A 15,308-nucleotide genomic window follows, 5' to 3' on the forward strand; every position below is an offset into this window, starting at 1 on the left:
GAAGGAGCTTGAGAAACACAGAGATCAACTTACACAGCAGCTTGGAAGAATAGAGACCGGGAGAAATGAGAACAAGATGAAGTTTCGACAAGTAGAGGACACACCTGACTTTATGAAAGAAAAAGATGACCTATTAAATGTCAAATCGAAACTAGATGACGAGCAGAGAACATATGGAAATTTTGTGCTCGATGTGGACCAGATGCTACAGACAACAGATAATCTACTTGTAATAGTGACTGAGTAGTTGATAATGTACAACACACTGATCAAACTGACTTTGTGTTTGAAAAATGTTTTTAAATATGAAATTCTCATTTCTCAGTTATTGAAGCTCCACTGAGCTTTCTTCGTAACAAAATGGAATAATAGAATTAATAATTAACTGTAACATAAGGGAGGTCAATCATCTACAATTTCTGTGCATGAAGTGTCAATGGAAAATTGTACTTAGTAGTCAGTATAATCTTTTAATGATATAAGTTTGAATATGGTAGAATACTGCATGTAACTATTTGTGTTTAGAAGTATGTAGTTGGTCTCATCCTAGGAAGTCTGTAACATTCCAGGGTGTTCTGGCATTCACCTCCACATCCTAGGAGCATGGGAAAAGGTCGTACCTTGTTTTATTGTTTTATGGTAGGATTAACGTAGTTATATCTGTTTCCAATCTAAGTGGTTTTGGTTAGATGAGGTTTAGGGAAGTCATTTATGGGGTCACACTCTGACACACACACACACACCACACAAGCACCCACTGAAGTGTATAAATAAAGGACCAGGGCAAGTCCTCAGGGCCACTCTCTGAGACTCACTCTTGGGGTGTGAGTTCTGAGAGATGCCCTTGCTAGCAAGAAATTCTGTGTGTTTCTCTTCTCTGATTCTCTACTGAAGAAGTGTTTTAGAATATATCTCTTAACATGAAGAAAGAGTACATTTATTTTGAGGTTGTCTGAGAGTCACATATTTGTATTTTATGTCTGGGTATTGTAAAAAAAAAAAAAAACTCCAATAAAAACTCCAAGCTGTTAATGGTTTACCAGCCTAGTTCTGCACATACTGCACAGGTGTCGATTGCCTTTCTTATAAAAACAAATTTCTACTCATCAGCTGTTTTGGTTTGTATGATCAGTATACATTACAACTGGGTTTCAGTTTTGTTTTTGTTTTTGGCTTGTTTTTTTTCTAACTGACAAACAGACAACACTGTATGTTTCAAAGGTAAAGACATTTGTGCAGGCGCTCTCACTTGGTGTTAAATCTCATTGTTGTACTTTATTAATTCCAGTTCCTGTTGGAATGCACATCGGCACTTTTTCTGTAGCTTAATTTGTGTAGGTCAATTAATAAATTACTAACTTTTACTTTTGTGTAGAGTTTGCATGTTCTCGCCATGTTTATCTGTGTTCTGTCCCAGTACTTCAGCTACTTCCTTTTTTCCAAAGACATGCAGTTAAGGCAGTAGGGTTGCCCATATGTGTGAATGTCTGTGCAAATGGTTGTCTGTCTCTTTGTGTTAGGTCAGCAATAGACTGGCGATCTTTCCAGGATGTAACCCTTTACCCCCTGAAAAGTTACAACAGCAATGTACTATTGGTTCTGAACTACTCATACTCACATCTTACACACTTCTATTGCTTTGTCTTTAATTATGCTCAGCAGGCAAAGTATTGCAAGTCAATAATTACCAGAGACAGAGATAAGCAGAGTGTACCTTGATCTACATAAATCCTAGATCAACGTACATTATTATAGTACTTTCACTTACTGACTACACTGAAGTAAATGTTGAGAGCAACAACAGGTATGAAATCTTGTTTTGACATTACTTGGTGATAATTAGTTGTCATGTAGATATAGGTGGGGGGCACACTGTCTTCGTGTTTAAATAGTGGTTTTAAAAATCGACAGCTTGATATTATGCATTTTATGATTGAGTTACTCAGGAAATTTGAATATTACTATTAATTTTTCTGCATAAGACAGTGGTTAATTCATTTTGAGGTTGAGTATGACAGTTATTGAAACAGAAGTCATACATTTGTATTCTATGACCGAGTACTGTAAACAACTCAATAAAAACTGTCATTACCAGGTTCAACCATATTTAAACAAACTAGTAGGCTAATAGTAGTCATATGATTGATTGTGTGGCTAGAATTTAGCTGTTCATTTGTAAGTTCTTCATCTTTAACTTAAGCTGGTTTTGTTTTGATAAGGTCAGCTCCTGATTTTAATAAGTCCTAAGTCCTGATTTTTGAGATGAATGGGTGTGTTGAAACATTTGGCTGGTAATACAAATTGTCAGCTTGTGTTTGGTTCTATACCACTATCCAATGCTGTTGTATGTATAAATGCATAAACCATATGAATGTTCATGCTGCTGAATATATATTACAATGATTTCAATGACGGGGACCTTTATAGATATAGTAATTTCTGCTGTTGACCACATGTGGGAAGTATCATCTCTCAAAATATTTGTACCCATAACATTTAGTTTCAGAATGTTCTCAGTTTATGTAACTGACCTCCAACTTGCAATCTGCAAAATTCAATGCAGTAAGCAATGGCAGAAAGAGATAAATAAAACAGCTGCAGGTCAAACAGATAAAAAATACGCCTGATATTATTACAGCAAGAGGGCAGCATGTGACCCCTAGCACCAATCTTATGCAGCACACTTGAAAGAGTTTAGATCAGAAGACTATAAAGCAGCCCTGGCAGGTTGTTTCACTCGCCTCTTCCCCTGAATCCCAGAACTATTGTATTATTTTTTTACATGCATGCAGTAGTACACATCTGTTTTATCTTTTATGCATTAAAGAGGTTAAATATTGGATTGCAGCAAATTAATCGATCTAGCAGTAGTTCTTATATATTCACAATACAGCACAGTCTGAAGATAGTTTTTTTTATTTTTTTATTTTTTATTTATTATTTATTCATTCTTTCACAGAACATCATGGTGCTAAAGCGAAGTAAGAGGCAGCCTACATCAAGTCTCACATGTTTCATTTTTCATCAGGCCCTTGTTCTGCTTCTCCTAACATGCTGCTGTGAAGGTAACTTTGGGAAAACAAAACAAAATAAACAGACTTGATTAAAGACTGCATCTTTTTTAGAGTGTTGTAGATTTGGATTTTTAGTAATGGGTGATTTTAACTGTCACTGATAGCATAACATGTTATGCTGATTGGCATTGGGTTTGAAAAAAACATACAATTGTTGTGTTCAGCTGTTACATATAAATAACAATTTTATAAAATAAGTTTGGATAAGTAAGGGTCTCATTGCAGGAATCATCTTTGCAGGTCAGATTCAGGTCATTGGTCCATCGCAGGCAGTAACTGTGATGGTGGGTGATGACATTATTTTGCCATGCCATCTGAAACCGGCTTCAGATGCTTCTGCTATGACCTTTGAGTGGGCAAGACCTGACCTTAAACCCAGATTTGTCCATGTGTGGCATGAAGGTCAAGACCTTCATGTTAATCAGCATTCATCTTTCAAAGGACGAACATCAGTAGACATCACTAAACTGAAGCATGGAGATATTTCACTGAAACTCTCCAAAGTAAAACACTCAGACAGAGGAATATACAGATGTTACTTTCCAGATTTGGATAAAGAGACTACTGTCCAGCTTGTTGTTGGTAAGCAGAAGTTATTTTTGTGCCTTTTTTATGTGTTTATTCAGAAGTGTTTTAATAGCCATTAGTACTGCATGCTTGGGGTGATAATTATTACTCTGTCCTTCAATTGATGCTCATTTTGCTCATCAGGGAGTGTTTCCCAGGCAGTTGTAAGGTTAACTGGGATTGACCAATCCATAAGTGGAGTGGTGTTACAGTGTCAGTCTGCAGGCTGGTATCCAGAGCCTGAGCTGCTGTGGTTGGACGGTGAGGGAAACCTCCTCTCTGCTGGACCTACAGAGACCCTCAGAGGTCCTGATGACCTCTATACTGTCAGCAGCAGAGTGACTGTGGAGAAGAGACACAGCAACAACATCACCTGCAGAGTCCAACAGAGGAACACCAACCAGAGCAGAGAGACACACATACATGTTCCAGGTAGAAAATAACTTTATTTGGGTATGCTTCTATATTTGTATATATTCATAAGTCTAACTTTTTCTCATATTTCAGATGATTTTTTTGGGACTCCATGTAGCTCTGCAGCTTGCATTGCCATCAGCATGACTGCTTGTGTCATGAGTGTCCTTGTACTCATCTTTGCTTTGTGGAAAAACAAAAACAGTAAGTTAAGTCAACAGTGTATTAGTTTTAGCCTTCTTGGATTTGTGAAATTCACAGTATAACTCTTCATATGTCTGTTTATAGGTTTTGTTAAAGTAGCAATAAAAAATACAGATGGGTTTTTACCATTTTTTTGAAAATATTTTTGTCACTGAAACACATTGGAATTAAAATGTATTATTTAAATGCCCTACTGAGATTCTAATATTAAGTCACATTTAAGTTGTTCTTTTCTGTCCTGTTAAACTTTCAAGCATCCGTGCACACATTAGCTGTGAAAATTCCTGTTTGTCTGTTTGATAACAGAAACCACTATGACCCGACAACAAGAGAACTTGGATCACACAGAGAATCAAAAAATTAAGGATGACATGACCAAACTTACAAAAGAATTACAGAAGAAGGAGGAAGAACACAAAAACATGGTGGGGACACTGATGTTACACAAGAAAGAATTGAAAGAAGAGAAAGATAAATTTAAACTGCAATTAATGAAAATGGAGGAAGTGGTGGAGGCCAGTGAAACGGAGCTCCACTCAAAGGAGCAAGAAAAAGGTTCCTCTAGCGCACCATCTTTAGATCTTAAAAAAAAAGTCTTAGAATGCAAATGGAGTGTGAATGACACAGTGACAGCATCTGAAAAACTACTACTAAGCATAGAGAAACTGTTACAATATATAGAAACTGTGGCAAGCCCTGGTTTACAGAGTACGGACTCAGGACACAGTATTTGTGAAGACAGTACACTGATATCAGAGGAAGAAAAAAAAAGAGTACAGCGATCACATTAATAGTGTGATCATTTTTTCGCAGTAATGAAGAAATGCTCATGCACTAGCAGGTTGTTCTTAAATTTGCTTCTGGTTAAAGCCAATGTCTATCCATAACACTCAGCAAATGCTGTAATGTTACAGTTCCTTTGTTTATTTGCAAATTACCACATTTAGAATTTGTTTGGTGAAGTAGTGTAAAGTGATGCATTTCAATATATGTCAACATAAATTTTGATGCTGTGGAAATTTAGTGCCTAAATAAAGGAAATCTGCTGGAGTTGTCCTTTGAAAGTTTTATTTGTACACGAAGGAATTCAGTCTAAACACAGAGCACACAGCAGTGCAGTAAGGAATTCACTGGAACAGAAGAAACAGACCCTACTTATACAGGGTCCCACCGTAGTTGAGCACCATAAGAAATAAAAAAGGACACTCAATTCGGGAGTTTCTGCACACCTCCAGTTCTACATGCAGGGGTCAAGGGGTTAAGCATAACACAGGCATAAGAAAAAGACAGCTGTATCTTTAATATATAACAAAATGATCTACAAAATTCTAAAATGAATCATGGCCATAAAAAACAAGAAATAACATGCAAGCCACACTTATGATATTATGGTGGCTGAGATGGACTCTGAAGTCAGATACTAGTAGCAAGAGGCAGAAATGTTTTATTTAAACCAGGAGCTTTGCAAATGGAAGGATGTTAACTGAGTTTGAGGTGAACTGCTGAATTGACATTTGTGAAATTGGGAGATGGAAAAGTCTTGCGTGGAAATTATACATTTTAGGCCCAAGGTTTCCTCTGAGTGAGAGGAAGGTTGACAGTAAAACTAGTGGAGAGCTGGCAGGCAGGTGAGTTTTCCATGCGAGTCCTTCCACACTGTTTTCTGACAACAGCAAATTTCTTGTAAAAGCTTGAGGCAGTGCTGACGTCCAATGTGGTGAATGAATCACAGGAAACAATGAGCAATTCTGGAAATGAAAAACCTAAAGCAAATGGAATATTTGCACTAATTAAAGAAAGTAATTAAATGCATCACCCATATTGCACCTTGATCATATGAATAAAATGGTGACCTAACCAAAAAAAAAAAAATTATTCCATAAAATTATCTAACACTAATGACATACTGTCCAATAGCACCAGAGTGGAATAAAAACACACAGCAGTACAATAAATACAATTTTAACTGTGCAAGTGCTCAAATAATGTTATTCCCCTTAGTAACACACTGCTGAACATACTACTACTAAAATAGACCTAAACTGTGTTTGTTCTGTTTTTGTTTTTTTTCAACATAACTTTATCATGGGGGCAATTCAGAGTATATAGTTGTATCAAACACTAGGGGGTAACAACGAGTCATAAGTAGTCATTGGTCCTGGGTCATTTGATCCAGCGTTTCTATGTTTCTGAACTTACTAGTGATTATTTGAATACTCTATGTTGATTCATGGTTTAATATGTACTTCATGTATTCTGACATGTATTTGGTCTAACTTTCAGTTCTTAGTTTGTTTGTATATTTGTTTGTCTTAGTCTCCCTTTGTCCATTGTCAGACTGTCTGTTTCCTTTTGTATTCTTTTCTTTTTGTTATGTTGTACTTTCATCAGCTATTTAATTAACTAAACATTTAGATTTTGTTCCCTGCAGTCTACCTGTGCCTGTCTGCATTTGGGTCCAGTTTACAATGTATGATCTGCATTTCCTGCTGATTCCAACAACTTAGAGCTTGAAAATTTGAAAAAAAATATATTTTTGGAAATGGCTTATTATCCAATGATCAAACTCAAATGTAGATGCAGGTGTTTGTAAGTTGTGGTCACCATACTTCAACATCAAGCTACTGCTACAGCAGAGGGTTTATCATAAGGGGAGTAATGTTTTTTTCAACTGGCAGGTAAAAATATTGTCAAATACATAAGAACACAAAACCAGTGATGCAGTGGAAAACAAAGAAACTAAAACTCAAAAGCAGTCTAAGGGAGTCATTTTTGCACTGTACCTGACTCCAACAATGGGTTTTATAACAAAAAGAAAAGAAAAAAGAAAACAAGGGCGTACTCTGTTGTGTGACTTTATCAGTAAGTAGTTTCTCATTACTGGCTAGCTGCAGTGAAATGGGGAAATCTAGCCATGAGCTTTAATGCTAGAATTTGTTGAGCATTTCATAAATGACCGTGTGAGTCAGGTGCACCAGTGGTTCATCTGACTGAAAAGCTGGAGTTAGACATTCCTCCTGATTTTTCCTCATAGTTGGGTGTACTGAGCACTGTTAGGTGTACTTGAGACCACAAGTTTGCAAGGTCCAGTCAGTACTATATTATGTATTTTTCACAAGCACATCCAAACAGTTTACAACATAACAGGTTACTAACTGAGCATCACATTGGAAACATAACAATGTTTCTTACTGAAGCACAATTGAAGCACACCTACTAGTACTACGAGTAAATCTGAAATTGTCATGTTCAGTTAAGAAAGAAACTCACACAAGCTCATGTGCTGCATCTCTGGAAGGGGAAGGAGAGGAAGAACACTGTGTTTCATTTTCATTCTAAATGGTAAAAATATAAATGCTTAACTGAACTATCATAACAGCGATGGAAATTTTTAGTGTCAGTTCATGTTCCGGTTAACTTGAGTTGAACTTACTTTGAGCATGTGGTTTTCAGAAATACACAGTGCTGCATTAGTGACGGTGTGTTTTTAATAGATGTCAGTGGTTTAATATGTTAATAGGAACATAAAGCAGCAGTGTGCTGTCATGTTGGTTGCTAACCACATTGAATGTTTTTAAAAAGAAGCAGCATCTGTGTTTATTTGAACAACATCTTCAGACGTGGTAACAAACTGAGCAGATAACACAAGGTGGTTCAACTGACACCAACAATGTGACTAAGACAGAGACCAATACAGAGACAGTGGGTGGGGGATGTGATGAATCTATGTTTGCATGTGTAATAATAGGCACAATCTGCTCTTTGCCACTGAAACATACATTCATTATGGTAGTTTTAGAAAGAAGAACTAATTAGAAGAGCCTGAGGAAATGAGAGTACAACTTTATTTGTGTTAGAACTTGAATATCCTTGGCTCTCCAACTGGTTTCTGTACTTTCTGTATTTCCTGACATTATGGTACACAGGAATTAATCTTAAGCAAATTTACCTTCTGTCCACTCCAAGCACATCCCTATGGCTTCAGTGTTGTCCAACAACAACAAACACTGACTGCTAAAAAACAGTTTCTATATTTTTTTCGGGCTATAACGCACACTTAAAATCCTTTAATTTTCTCAAAATCGTCAGTACACCTTATAATCCAGTGCACCTTATGTATGAATTCTAGTTGTGCTTACTGACCTTGAACCAATTTTATGTGGCACACTCAAAAATCTGCCAAAAAATGATTTAGTCTGACTTTGGTAAGCTACGAAGCCGTACTGCTTTATGCAGTGTCGGAGCATTATGGCTACCCTAGTCAGGAGCCTCGCGGAGTAATCTGGGTCCAAACTACTAAATTAAAACATACAGCTCTTCTATGACTTCCAACAGAAATGAAGACAGAAAACCAAAGAGCAGAGACTTTTATAGGATTACTGAAGTTGGGCTAGCTGGTATATAATGATGTGCTACATGATCGCTAGAGTCACAGCTAAGTTATCATAACATAAACATAGTGAAGCTGGAGAATGAATGCTAACTTTTTTCCACTTGATAAAAGTTAACATGAGGTTTCCTGATGGTTGGGGACAAATGAAATCGCATGGAAAGATGCTGTAAACGGACCAAACTTCATTCAGGAGAACAACTGAGATAATCCATCCACAATCGTGTTGTTGCAGTTTATTAATGGCTAACCTCATGTTAGTCAGAACCCGTTCATCGACATTACGCCTTATAATCCGGTGCGCTTTATGGTCTGAAAAATACGGTATTTTGTTATTTTTTGTTCCTTTATTGTTTTGGTTTTACAAATTACACTGACTGCAGAAAAACAAAAAAAGATAAAAGTTTAAAAAAAAAAATACAAAAGCAGACAATACAAAATAAATAAAATTTAAAATACACACAGAAGAATGTAGATGTGCCATTTCAGAGAGAGAAAAAAATAAATCTGTGTTAATAGCATAATAACTTTTAATGTTTAATAGTCTAGCAAAAGAAAATCCAGCAAATAAAAAATGTATGGGCCTCAGTCAGTAAGTCAGTTAGTAGGGTTAGGTTAATTGATGTTTCTGGGGCGATCGTGGCTCAAGAGTTGGGAGTTCGCCTTGTAATCGGAAGGTTGCCGGTTCGAGCCCCGGCTCGGACAGTCTCAGTCATTGTGTCACCTACTTGACCAGAAGGGCCGATGGTGCGATATGGCAGCCTCACTTCTGTCAGTGCGCCCCAGGGCAGCTGTGGCTACAACTGTAGCTTGCCTCCACCAGTGTGTGAATGAGTGGATGACTGGGTGTGTAAAGCGCTTTGGAGTCCCTACTAGGGGGGACTAGTAATGATGACATCATTTAGTGACTTCTAGGACAGCCAATAGCGATTTTCCTTACTGAAGAGTTGGCAACAGTGGATAAGCAGGATAGGATGGGTGGATGCATGAGCCTCAATTCACTGAAGAATAGATGACAGTCTCGACGTCTTCCCTGGATACTTCCAGTTCTGTTTTGGAAACATGTATCAAATTCAAAATCTATTTTCTCTCTATAAATTTTCTCTGTATATTTCTCACCTGTGTTAAATAATCATTTTATATAAAGCTCGATAGATGCATACAAAGCAGTAGTTGTGGTTGCGATCAATGGCAATTCAATTGTTTCCATCTAACAAGATAATACAAAACTTTGAAAGCGTTTTCTCACATGCTATCATTTATGTACATTAATTCTTAAAAACCCTAACAAAATATCAGTGACTCATAAAGGTTACCTTTCTCTACCACGCCATATGACACTTGTGTGTACTCCTCTTGCAAGACTGAAATGTTAAAAAAAAAAAAAAAAAAAAAAAAAAAAAAGAGGGTGGGGTTGTTATGAGGATGTAATGTGAAGTTTTTAACATGCATTTCATGGACACAGTATGTATTGTATTATTATTATGCATTATAGTGCTTCCGGTGCATCTAATCATTGAACTACAATTAAAAGATATTTGTCATTACTAAATTGTTAAATGGCTATGATATAGAAATACTTTAAATAATAATGTTCACTTAATGTCAACATTTCTAAAAATTGTATGCGTTTGTTTCATTTTTCTGTTACCATGTATTTTCTGTGTCAGGGACACTTGACAAATGAAAAATCTAAAAAAAATTACATAAGCAGGATGTGAGCTTAGGGATGTGAGTTGAAGGGGCTCAAAATAACTGAATAAATGTGAATTAAATGTGATTCAAAAAGTGCCAAATTTTGACCCACCACGATGTACTTGATATTGAAAGCATGAAAAATAAAATGTTTATGACTTCATTATATACAGTGTCTGGGAAGTATTTACAGCACTTCACTTGTACCACATTTTGTCATGTTACAACCTTAGAGAATCTGATATTCGAAAGAAGGGACTGCTCTCACAGCTAGAGACTGACGAGGTACAACACAAGTGCTACGGCAAAGGAGAGCCAGGACGCCAGGTCAGAGGGGTGACCCGAGATTCGCTACCAAGCCCCAAGTGCGATAGAAGAAGGATCGTTGATTGCGAGAGGAACTGACCTGAAAGAGGATCATGGCCAAGCTTGAAACCTAGACCCCCCGTAGCCGGTTACCAAGACTACATGAAGTACCCTCAAAAGGTCTGCTAGATGATGTTAATGCAGCACTATGGATGATATCTACAGCCACCATTACCAAGACTAACAAGCTGATCTACACTACAGCAGCAGTGATCAGTGAGATGCTGGGCTACAAATTGAACAGCCACAAGGGGCAGTACCCTCCATGGAGAAGGAGGCTAGAAGGCAAGATCAAAGTAGCACGGAGGGAGGTTAGCCAACTAACGGAGTTACAGAAAGGTACAACAAAGAAGATGCCTAAGAAGTACAGCAAGATAGCCATACCTGGCTTTGGAAACTGCCAAGCAACGACTCACAGCCTTGGCCAGCCGCTTGAAGAGGTAGACTAGAGAGATCGAAGGTAGGAGAATAAACCAGCTGTTATGATACTGTAGCTCCTGTGAAAACTAAGGCCTCAAATCAGAAGTACCTGACTCCGTGGTATAATTCTCAAACACATACCCTAAAGCAGATGACTCGTAAGCTGAAGAGGAAATGGCGTGTCACAAATTTAGAGGATCATCATTTAGCCTGGAGAAATAGTTTGTTGCTTTATAAGAAAGCCCTCCGCAAAGCCAGAACATCTTACTATTTGTCACTGATTGAAGAAAATAAGAACAACTCCAGGTTTCTAAAATAAAAGATAACATTTTTTTATCATTAGAGAAAAAATTACCAATAATCATCCCACAGATGTAATATTATCTACAGCTACTTTTAGTACCATTGATGTTAAGTTAGACTCTTTTTCCCCAATTGATCTTTCTGAGTTAACTTCAATAATTACTTCCTCCAAACCATCAACGTGTCTTTTAGACCCCATTCCTACAAAACTGCTCAAAGAAGTCCTGCCATTAATTAATTCTTCGATCTTAAATATGATCAACCTTCCTCTAATAATCGGCTATGTACCACAGGCCTTCAAGCTGGCTGTAGTTAAACCTTTACTCAAAAAGCCATCTCTAGACCCAGCAGTCTTAGCTAATTATAGGCCAATCTCCAACCTTCCTTTCATATCAAAAATCCTTGAAAGAGTAGTTGTCAAAAAGCTAACAGATCATCTGCAGAGGAATGGTTTATTTGAAGAGTTTCAGTCAGGTTTCAGAGTTTATCACAGCACAGAAACAGCTTTAGTGAAGGTTACAAATGATCTTCTTATGGCCTCTGACAGTGGACTCATCTCTGTGCTTGTCCTGCTAGACCTCAGTGCAGCGTTTGATACTGTTGACCATAATATCCTATTAGATCGATTAGAACATGCTGTAGGTATTACAGGTACTGTGCTCCAGTGGTTTGCATCATATCTATCTAATAGACTCCAATTTGTGCATGTAAATGGAGTCCTCTTCACACACTGAGGTTAATTATGGAGTTCCACAGGGTTCAGTGCTAGGACCAATTCTGTTTACATTATACATGCTTCCCTTAGGCAGCATCATTAGAAGACATAGCATAAATTTTCACTGCTATGCAGATGACACCCAGCTCTATTTGTTCATGAAGCCAAATAACACACACCAATTAGTTAAACTGCAGGAATGTCTTAAAGACATAAAGACCTGGATGCCCGCTAACTTTCTGCTTCTTGATTCAGATAAAACTGAGGTTATTGTACTCGGCCCTGAAAATCTTACTCTGGATGACATTACCTTGGCCTCCAGTAACACTGTGAGGAACCTTGGAGTCATTTTTGACCAGGATATGTCCTTCAACGCACATATTAAACAAATATGTAAGACTGCCTTCTTCTATTTACACAACATCTCTAAAGTTAGAAATATCCTGTCTCAGAGTGATGCTGAAAAACTAGTTTATGCATTTATTACTTCCAGGCTGGACTACTGCAATTCATTATTATCAGGATGACCAAGAAACTCGCTGAAAAGCCTTCAGTTGATCCAAAATGCTGCAGCAAGAGTCCTGACAGGGACTAGAAAGAGAGAGCATATTTCTCCTGTTTTGGCTTCCCATCATTGGCTTCCTGTTAAATCCAGAATTGAATTCAAAATCCTGCTCCTCACATACAAGGTCTTAAATAATCAGACCCCATCTTATCTTAATGACCTTGTAATAATAATAATGGATTGGATTTATATAGCGCTTTTCAAGGCACCCTTTACAATGCCACTATTCATTCACTCTCGCATTCACACACTGGTGGAGGCAAGCTACGGTTGTAGCCACAGCTGCCCTGGGGCAGACTGACAGAAGCGAGGCTGCCATATCAAGGGGGGGGGGACGAGTCTGGGTACAGGTCTCTAGTAAAACAACGTTCTTGTCTATGGTGAGGGAAAAAAAAAACAAAAAAAAAACTACCTCATCTTCAACACGGACAAGGCCAAGGAATTAATACTGGACTTCAGGAAGAACCTCCCTCCCCTGCAGCCTCTTATATCAAAGTGACAGAGGTGGAGAGGGCCAACGGCCACAGATTCCTGGGACTGCAGGTTGCATCACACCTGAGCTGGACTCTCAACACCACAACAACAGTGAAAAAAGCCCAGCAAAGGCTTTATTTCATTTGGGTGCTTAGGAAAGCCAGCATGAACCACCGCCCTTTCACCCAGGCCTACAGAGGACTGATAGAGAGCATCCTCACCGCAGGTATCACTGTCTGGTATGGAAACACCACACAGACAGAGAGGAAGGCTCTGCAAAGAGTCATAAAGCCTGTGGAGAGGATTATAGGAACAAAACTTCCTTCCATGGACCTTCTGTACGCACAACACTGCCAAAAATGAGCAGAGAGAATTATCAGGGACTCACACCATCTCTGCTCAGACACAAAAACTGCATATACAATCTGAGCCACAACAGAGCGGACAGCATCATCACACACAGAACAAGGTTTTTCAACAGCTTCTTCCCCGCAACTGTCAGATTTGTTACGTCTCCGCGAGGGCAGGAGGGGATAACACAACAACTCCGGAAACTCGGTACAGGTGTTATTAAAAATGTTTAATGGCAGCGCTCTCACAAAATAAATAACCCCAATTCAAACAACAAATGTGGGGGAGAAAGGGACAGTTAGGTTGTGCCAAAAAAACCACCAAAAAGACAAATCCAAAACTTAACTGAGCTATTATTCTAGAAAAGCAAAAACAAGAGGGAAAAACCCTAAACCTCAACTCAAAACAAGCTCAAAACTACATGGGTGGCACCAACCTAGTTACCTAGTGTTTCTAACAAAAAGACTCTACGTGAGTAAGTGTATGGGGTCCCCAAACTTACCTAGTCCGCTTTACTCCCACCACAATTACCAAACAAAAGAAGGACAGCAGAGATACTTCACGCATGTGCCAAACAATTCAAAGGAGGGAAGCGAGCCACACCCAGCCACAGGTGAGTCTCCTTATTAAGGTGTGCACTCCTGGATTGTCCAATCAGGGTCCCCCTCCTCTAATTAGTTGGATGGCCCCAGATTGACATCAGCCTGCAGTCTGCAACCTAGAGGAACGGCAAACAAAAGGAGGGGGAAGAAAACATGCAGCCTGCAGACACGTAACAGATTGATGGCAAACAAAAAACACAGAACACTTAAAATAAAACAGCACTACTTTACCTCATTATGAATGTTCACAAACTAATGTGCAATATACTCACAACAGACTTGCGTAACAGATCTGTGAAAAATTTGCAATATTATGAGTGCAATACTAGAAGTGTATTATAACACTCTCTGTACAGTTTTTTTTTTTTAATGTATATACCAATAATATGATTGTGCCACTTCTTACTTTATTTCTATCTTTCTTTTTTAGCTGCTCTGTCTTTATACTGTAAAAAGTGTGACGTGACCTGGAAAGCTCTGCACAAGAATTCCAATGTGCATGGACTGTCAGTCCTGTGTGCAAATGGCAAATAAAAATCTTGAATCTTGAATCTATTGGAAGACAAACCTTTTCCCTAGTCTTTGGTCTGGAGCGCTCTGGTGCAGGTTATCACCAAGGACATCTCTGTACATTGCTGCATTCATTTTTTCCTCAATTACTTAAGTAAAGTAAGTAAAATTTTATTTATATAGCATATATATATATATATATATATATATATATATATATATATAGCACCTTTCTAGATAAAAATCACAAAGTGCTTCACAGAAGATGAGTTTTTAGCTGTTTTTTAAAAGCGACCACTGAGTCCACAGATCTCAGGCTCAAAGGGAGAGAGTTCCACAGTTACAAAAGCTTTGTCGCCTTTTGTTTTCAGCCTCGTGTGTTGGAAAACCAGCAAGCCCTGGTCACATGACCTCAGGGACCTGCTGGGAATGTATGGATGTAAAAGTTCACTTATATATGTTGGTGCTTGTCTATGCAGAGCCCTGAAAGTCAAGGTCAAAACCTTAAAGTGGATTCTGAATTTAATGGGGAGCCAGTGCAGCTGAATCAGCAGGGGTGTGACATGGGAGTACTTGGAGGACTTGGTCAGAAGCTTTGCAGCAGCATTCTGAACAAATTGCAGATGCTCCAAAGAGGCTTTACATAAACAAGTAAACA

At 38.2% G+C, this 15,308-nt stretch overlaps 1 protein-coding gene across 2 annotated transcripts; it reads left to right on the forward strand.

Moving 5' to 3' along the window:
• Positions 1 to 1,723: 1,723 nt before the first annotated feature.
• LOC146523026 (butyrophilin subfamily 3 member A2-like) lies at positions 1,724 to 8,537 on the forward strand. 2 transcript variants are annotated; one of them, XM_085153660.1, is made up of 6 exons: positions 1,724 to 1,804; positions 2,960 to 3,065; positions 3,315 to 3,656; positions 3,786 to 4,073; positions 4,149 to 4,259; positions 4,566 to 8,537. In XM_085153660.1, the coding sequence occupies exons 2-6, from the start codon at positions 2,966 to 2,968 to the stop codon at positions 5,048 to 5,050; spliced, it is 1,326 nt and encodes a 441-aa protein (XP_085009786.1). In that variant the 5' UTR covers positions 1,724 to 1,804; positions 2,960 to 2,965; the 3' UTR covers positions 5,051 to 8,537. The 2 variants fall into 2 exon arrangements, with proteins under 2 accessions (XP_085009786.1, XP_085009785.1); XM_085153659.1 differs by lacking the exon at positions 1,724 to 1,804 and having other exon boundaries at positions 2,716 to 3,065.
• The last annotated feature ends 6,771 nt before the right edge of the window (positions 8,538 to 15,308 follow it).

This window comes from Neolamprologus multifasciatus, chromosome 3 (genome assembly GCF_963576455.1).
Source record: "Neolamprologus multifasciatus chromosome 3, fNeoMul1.2, whole genome shotgun sequence".
In the NCBI taxonomy this organism is placed as follows: Eukaryota; Metazoa; Chordata; class Actinopteri; order Cichliformes; family Cichlidae; genus Neolamprologus; species Neolamprologus multifasciatus.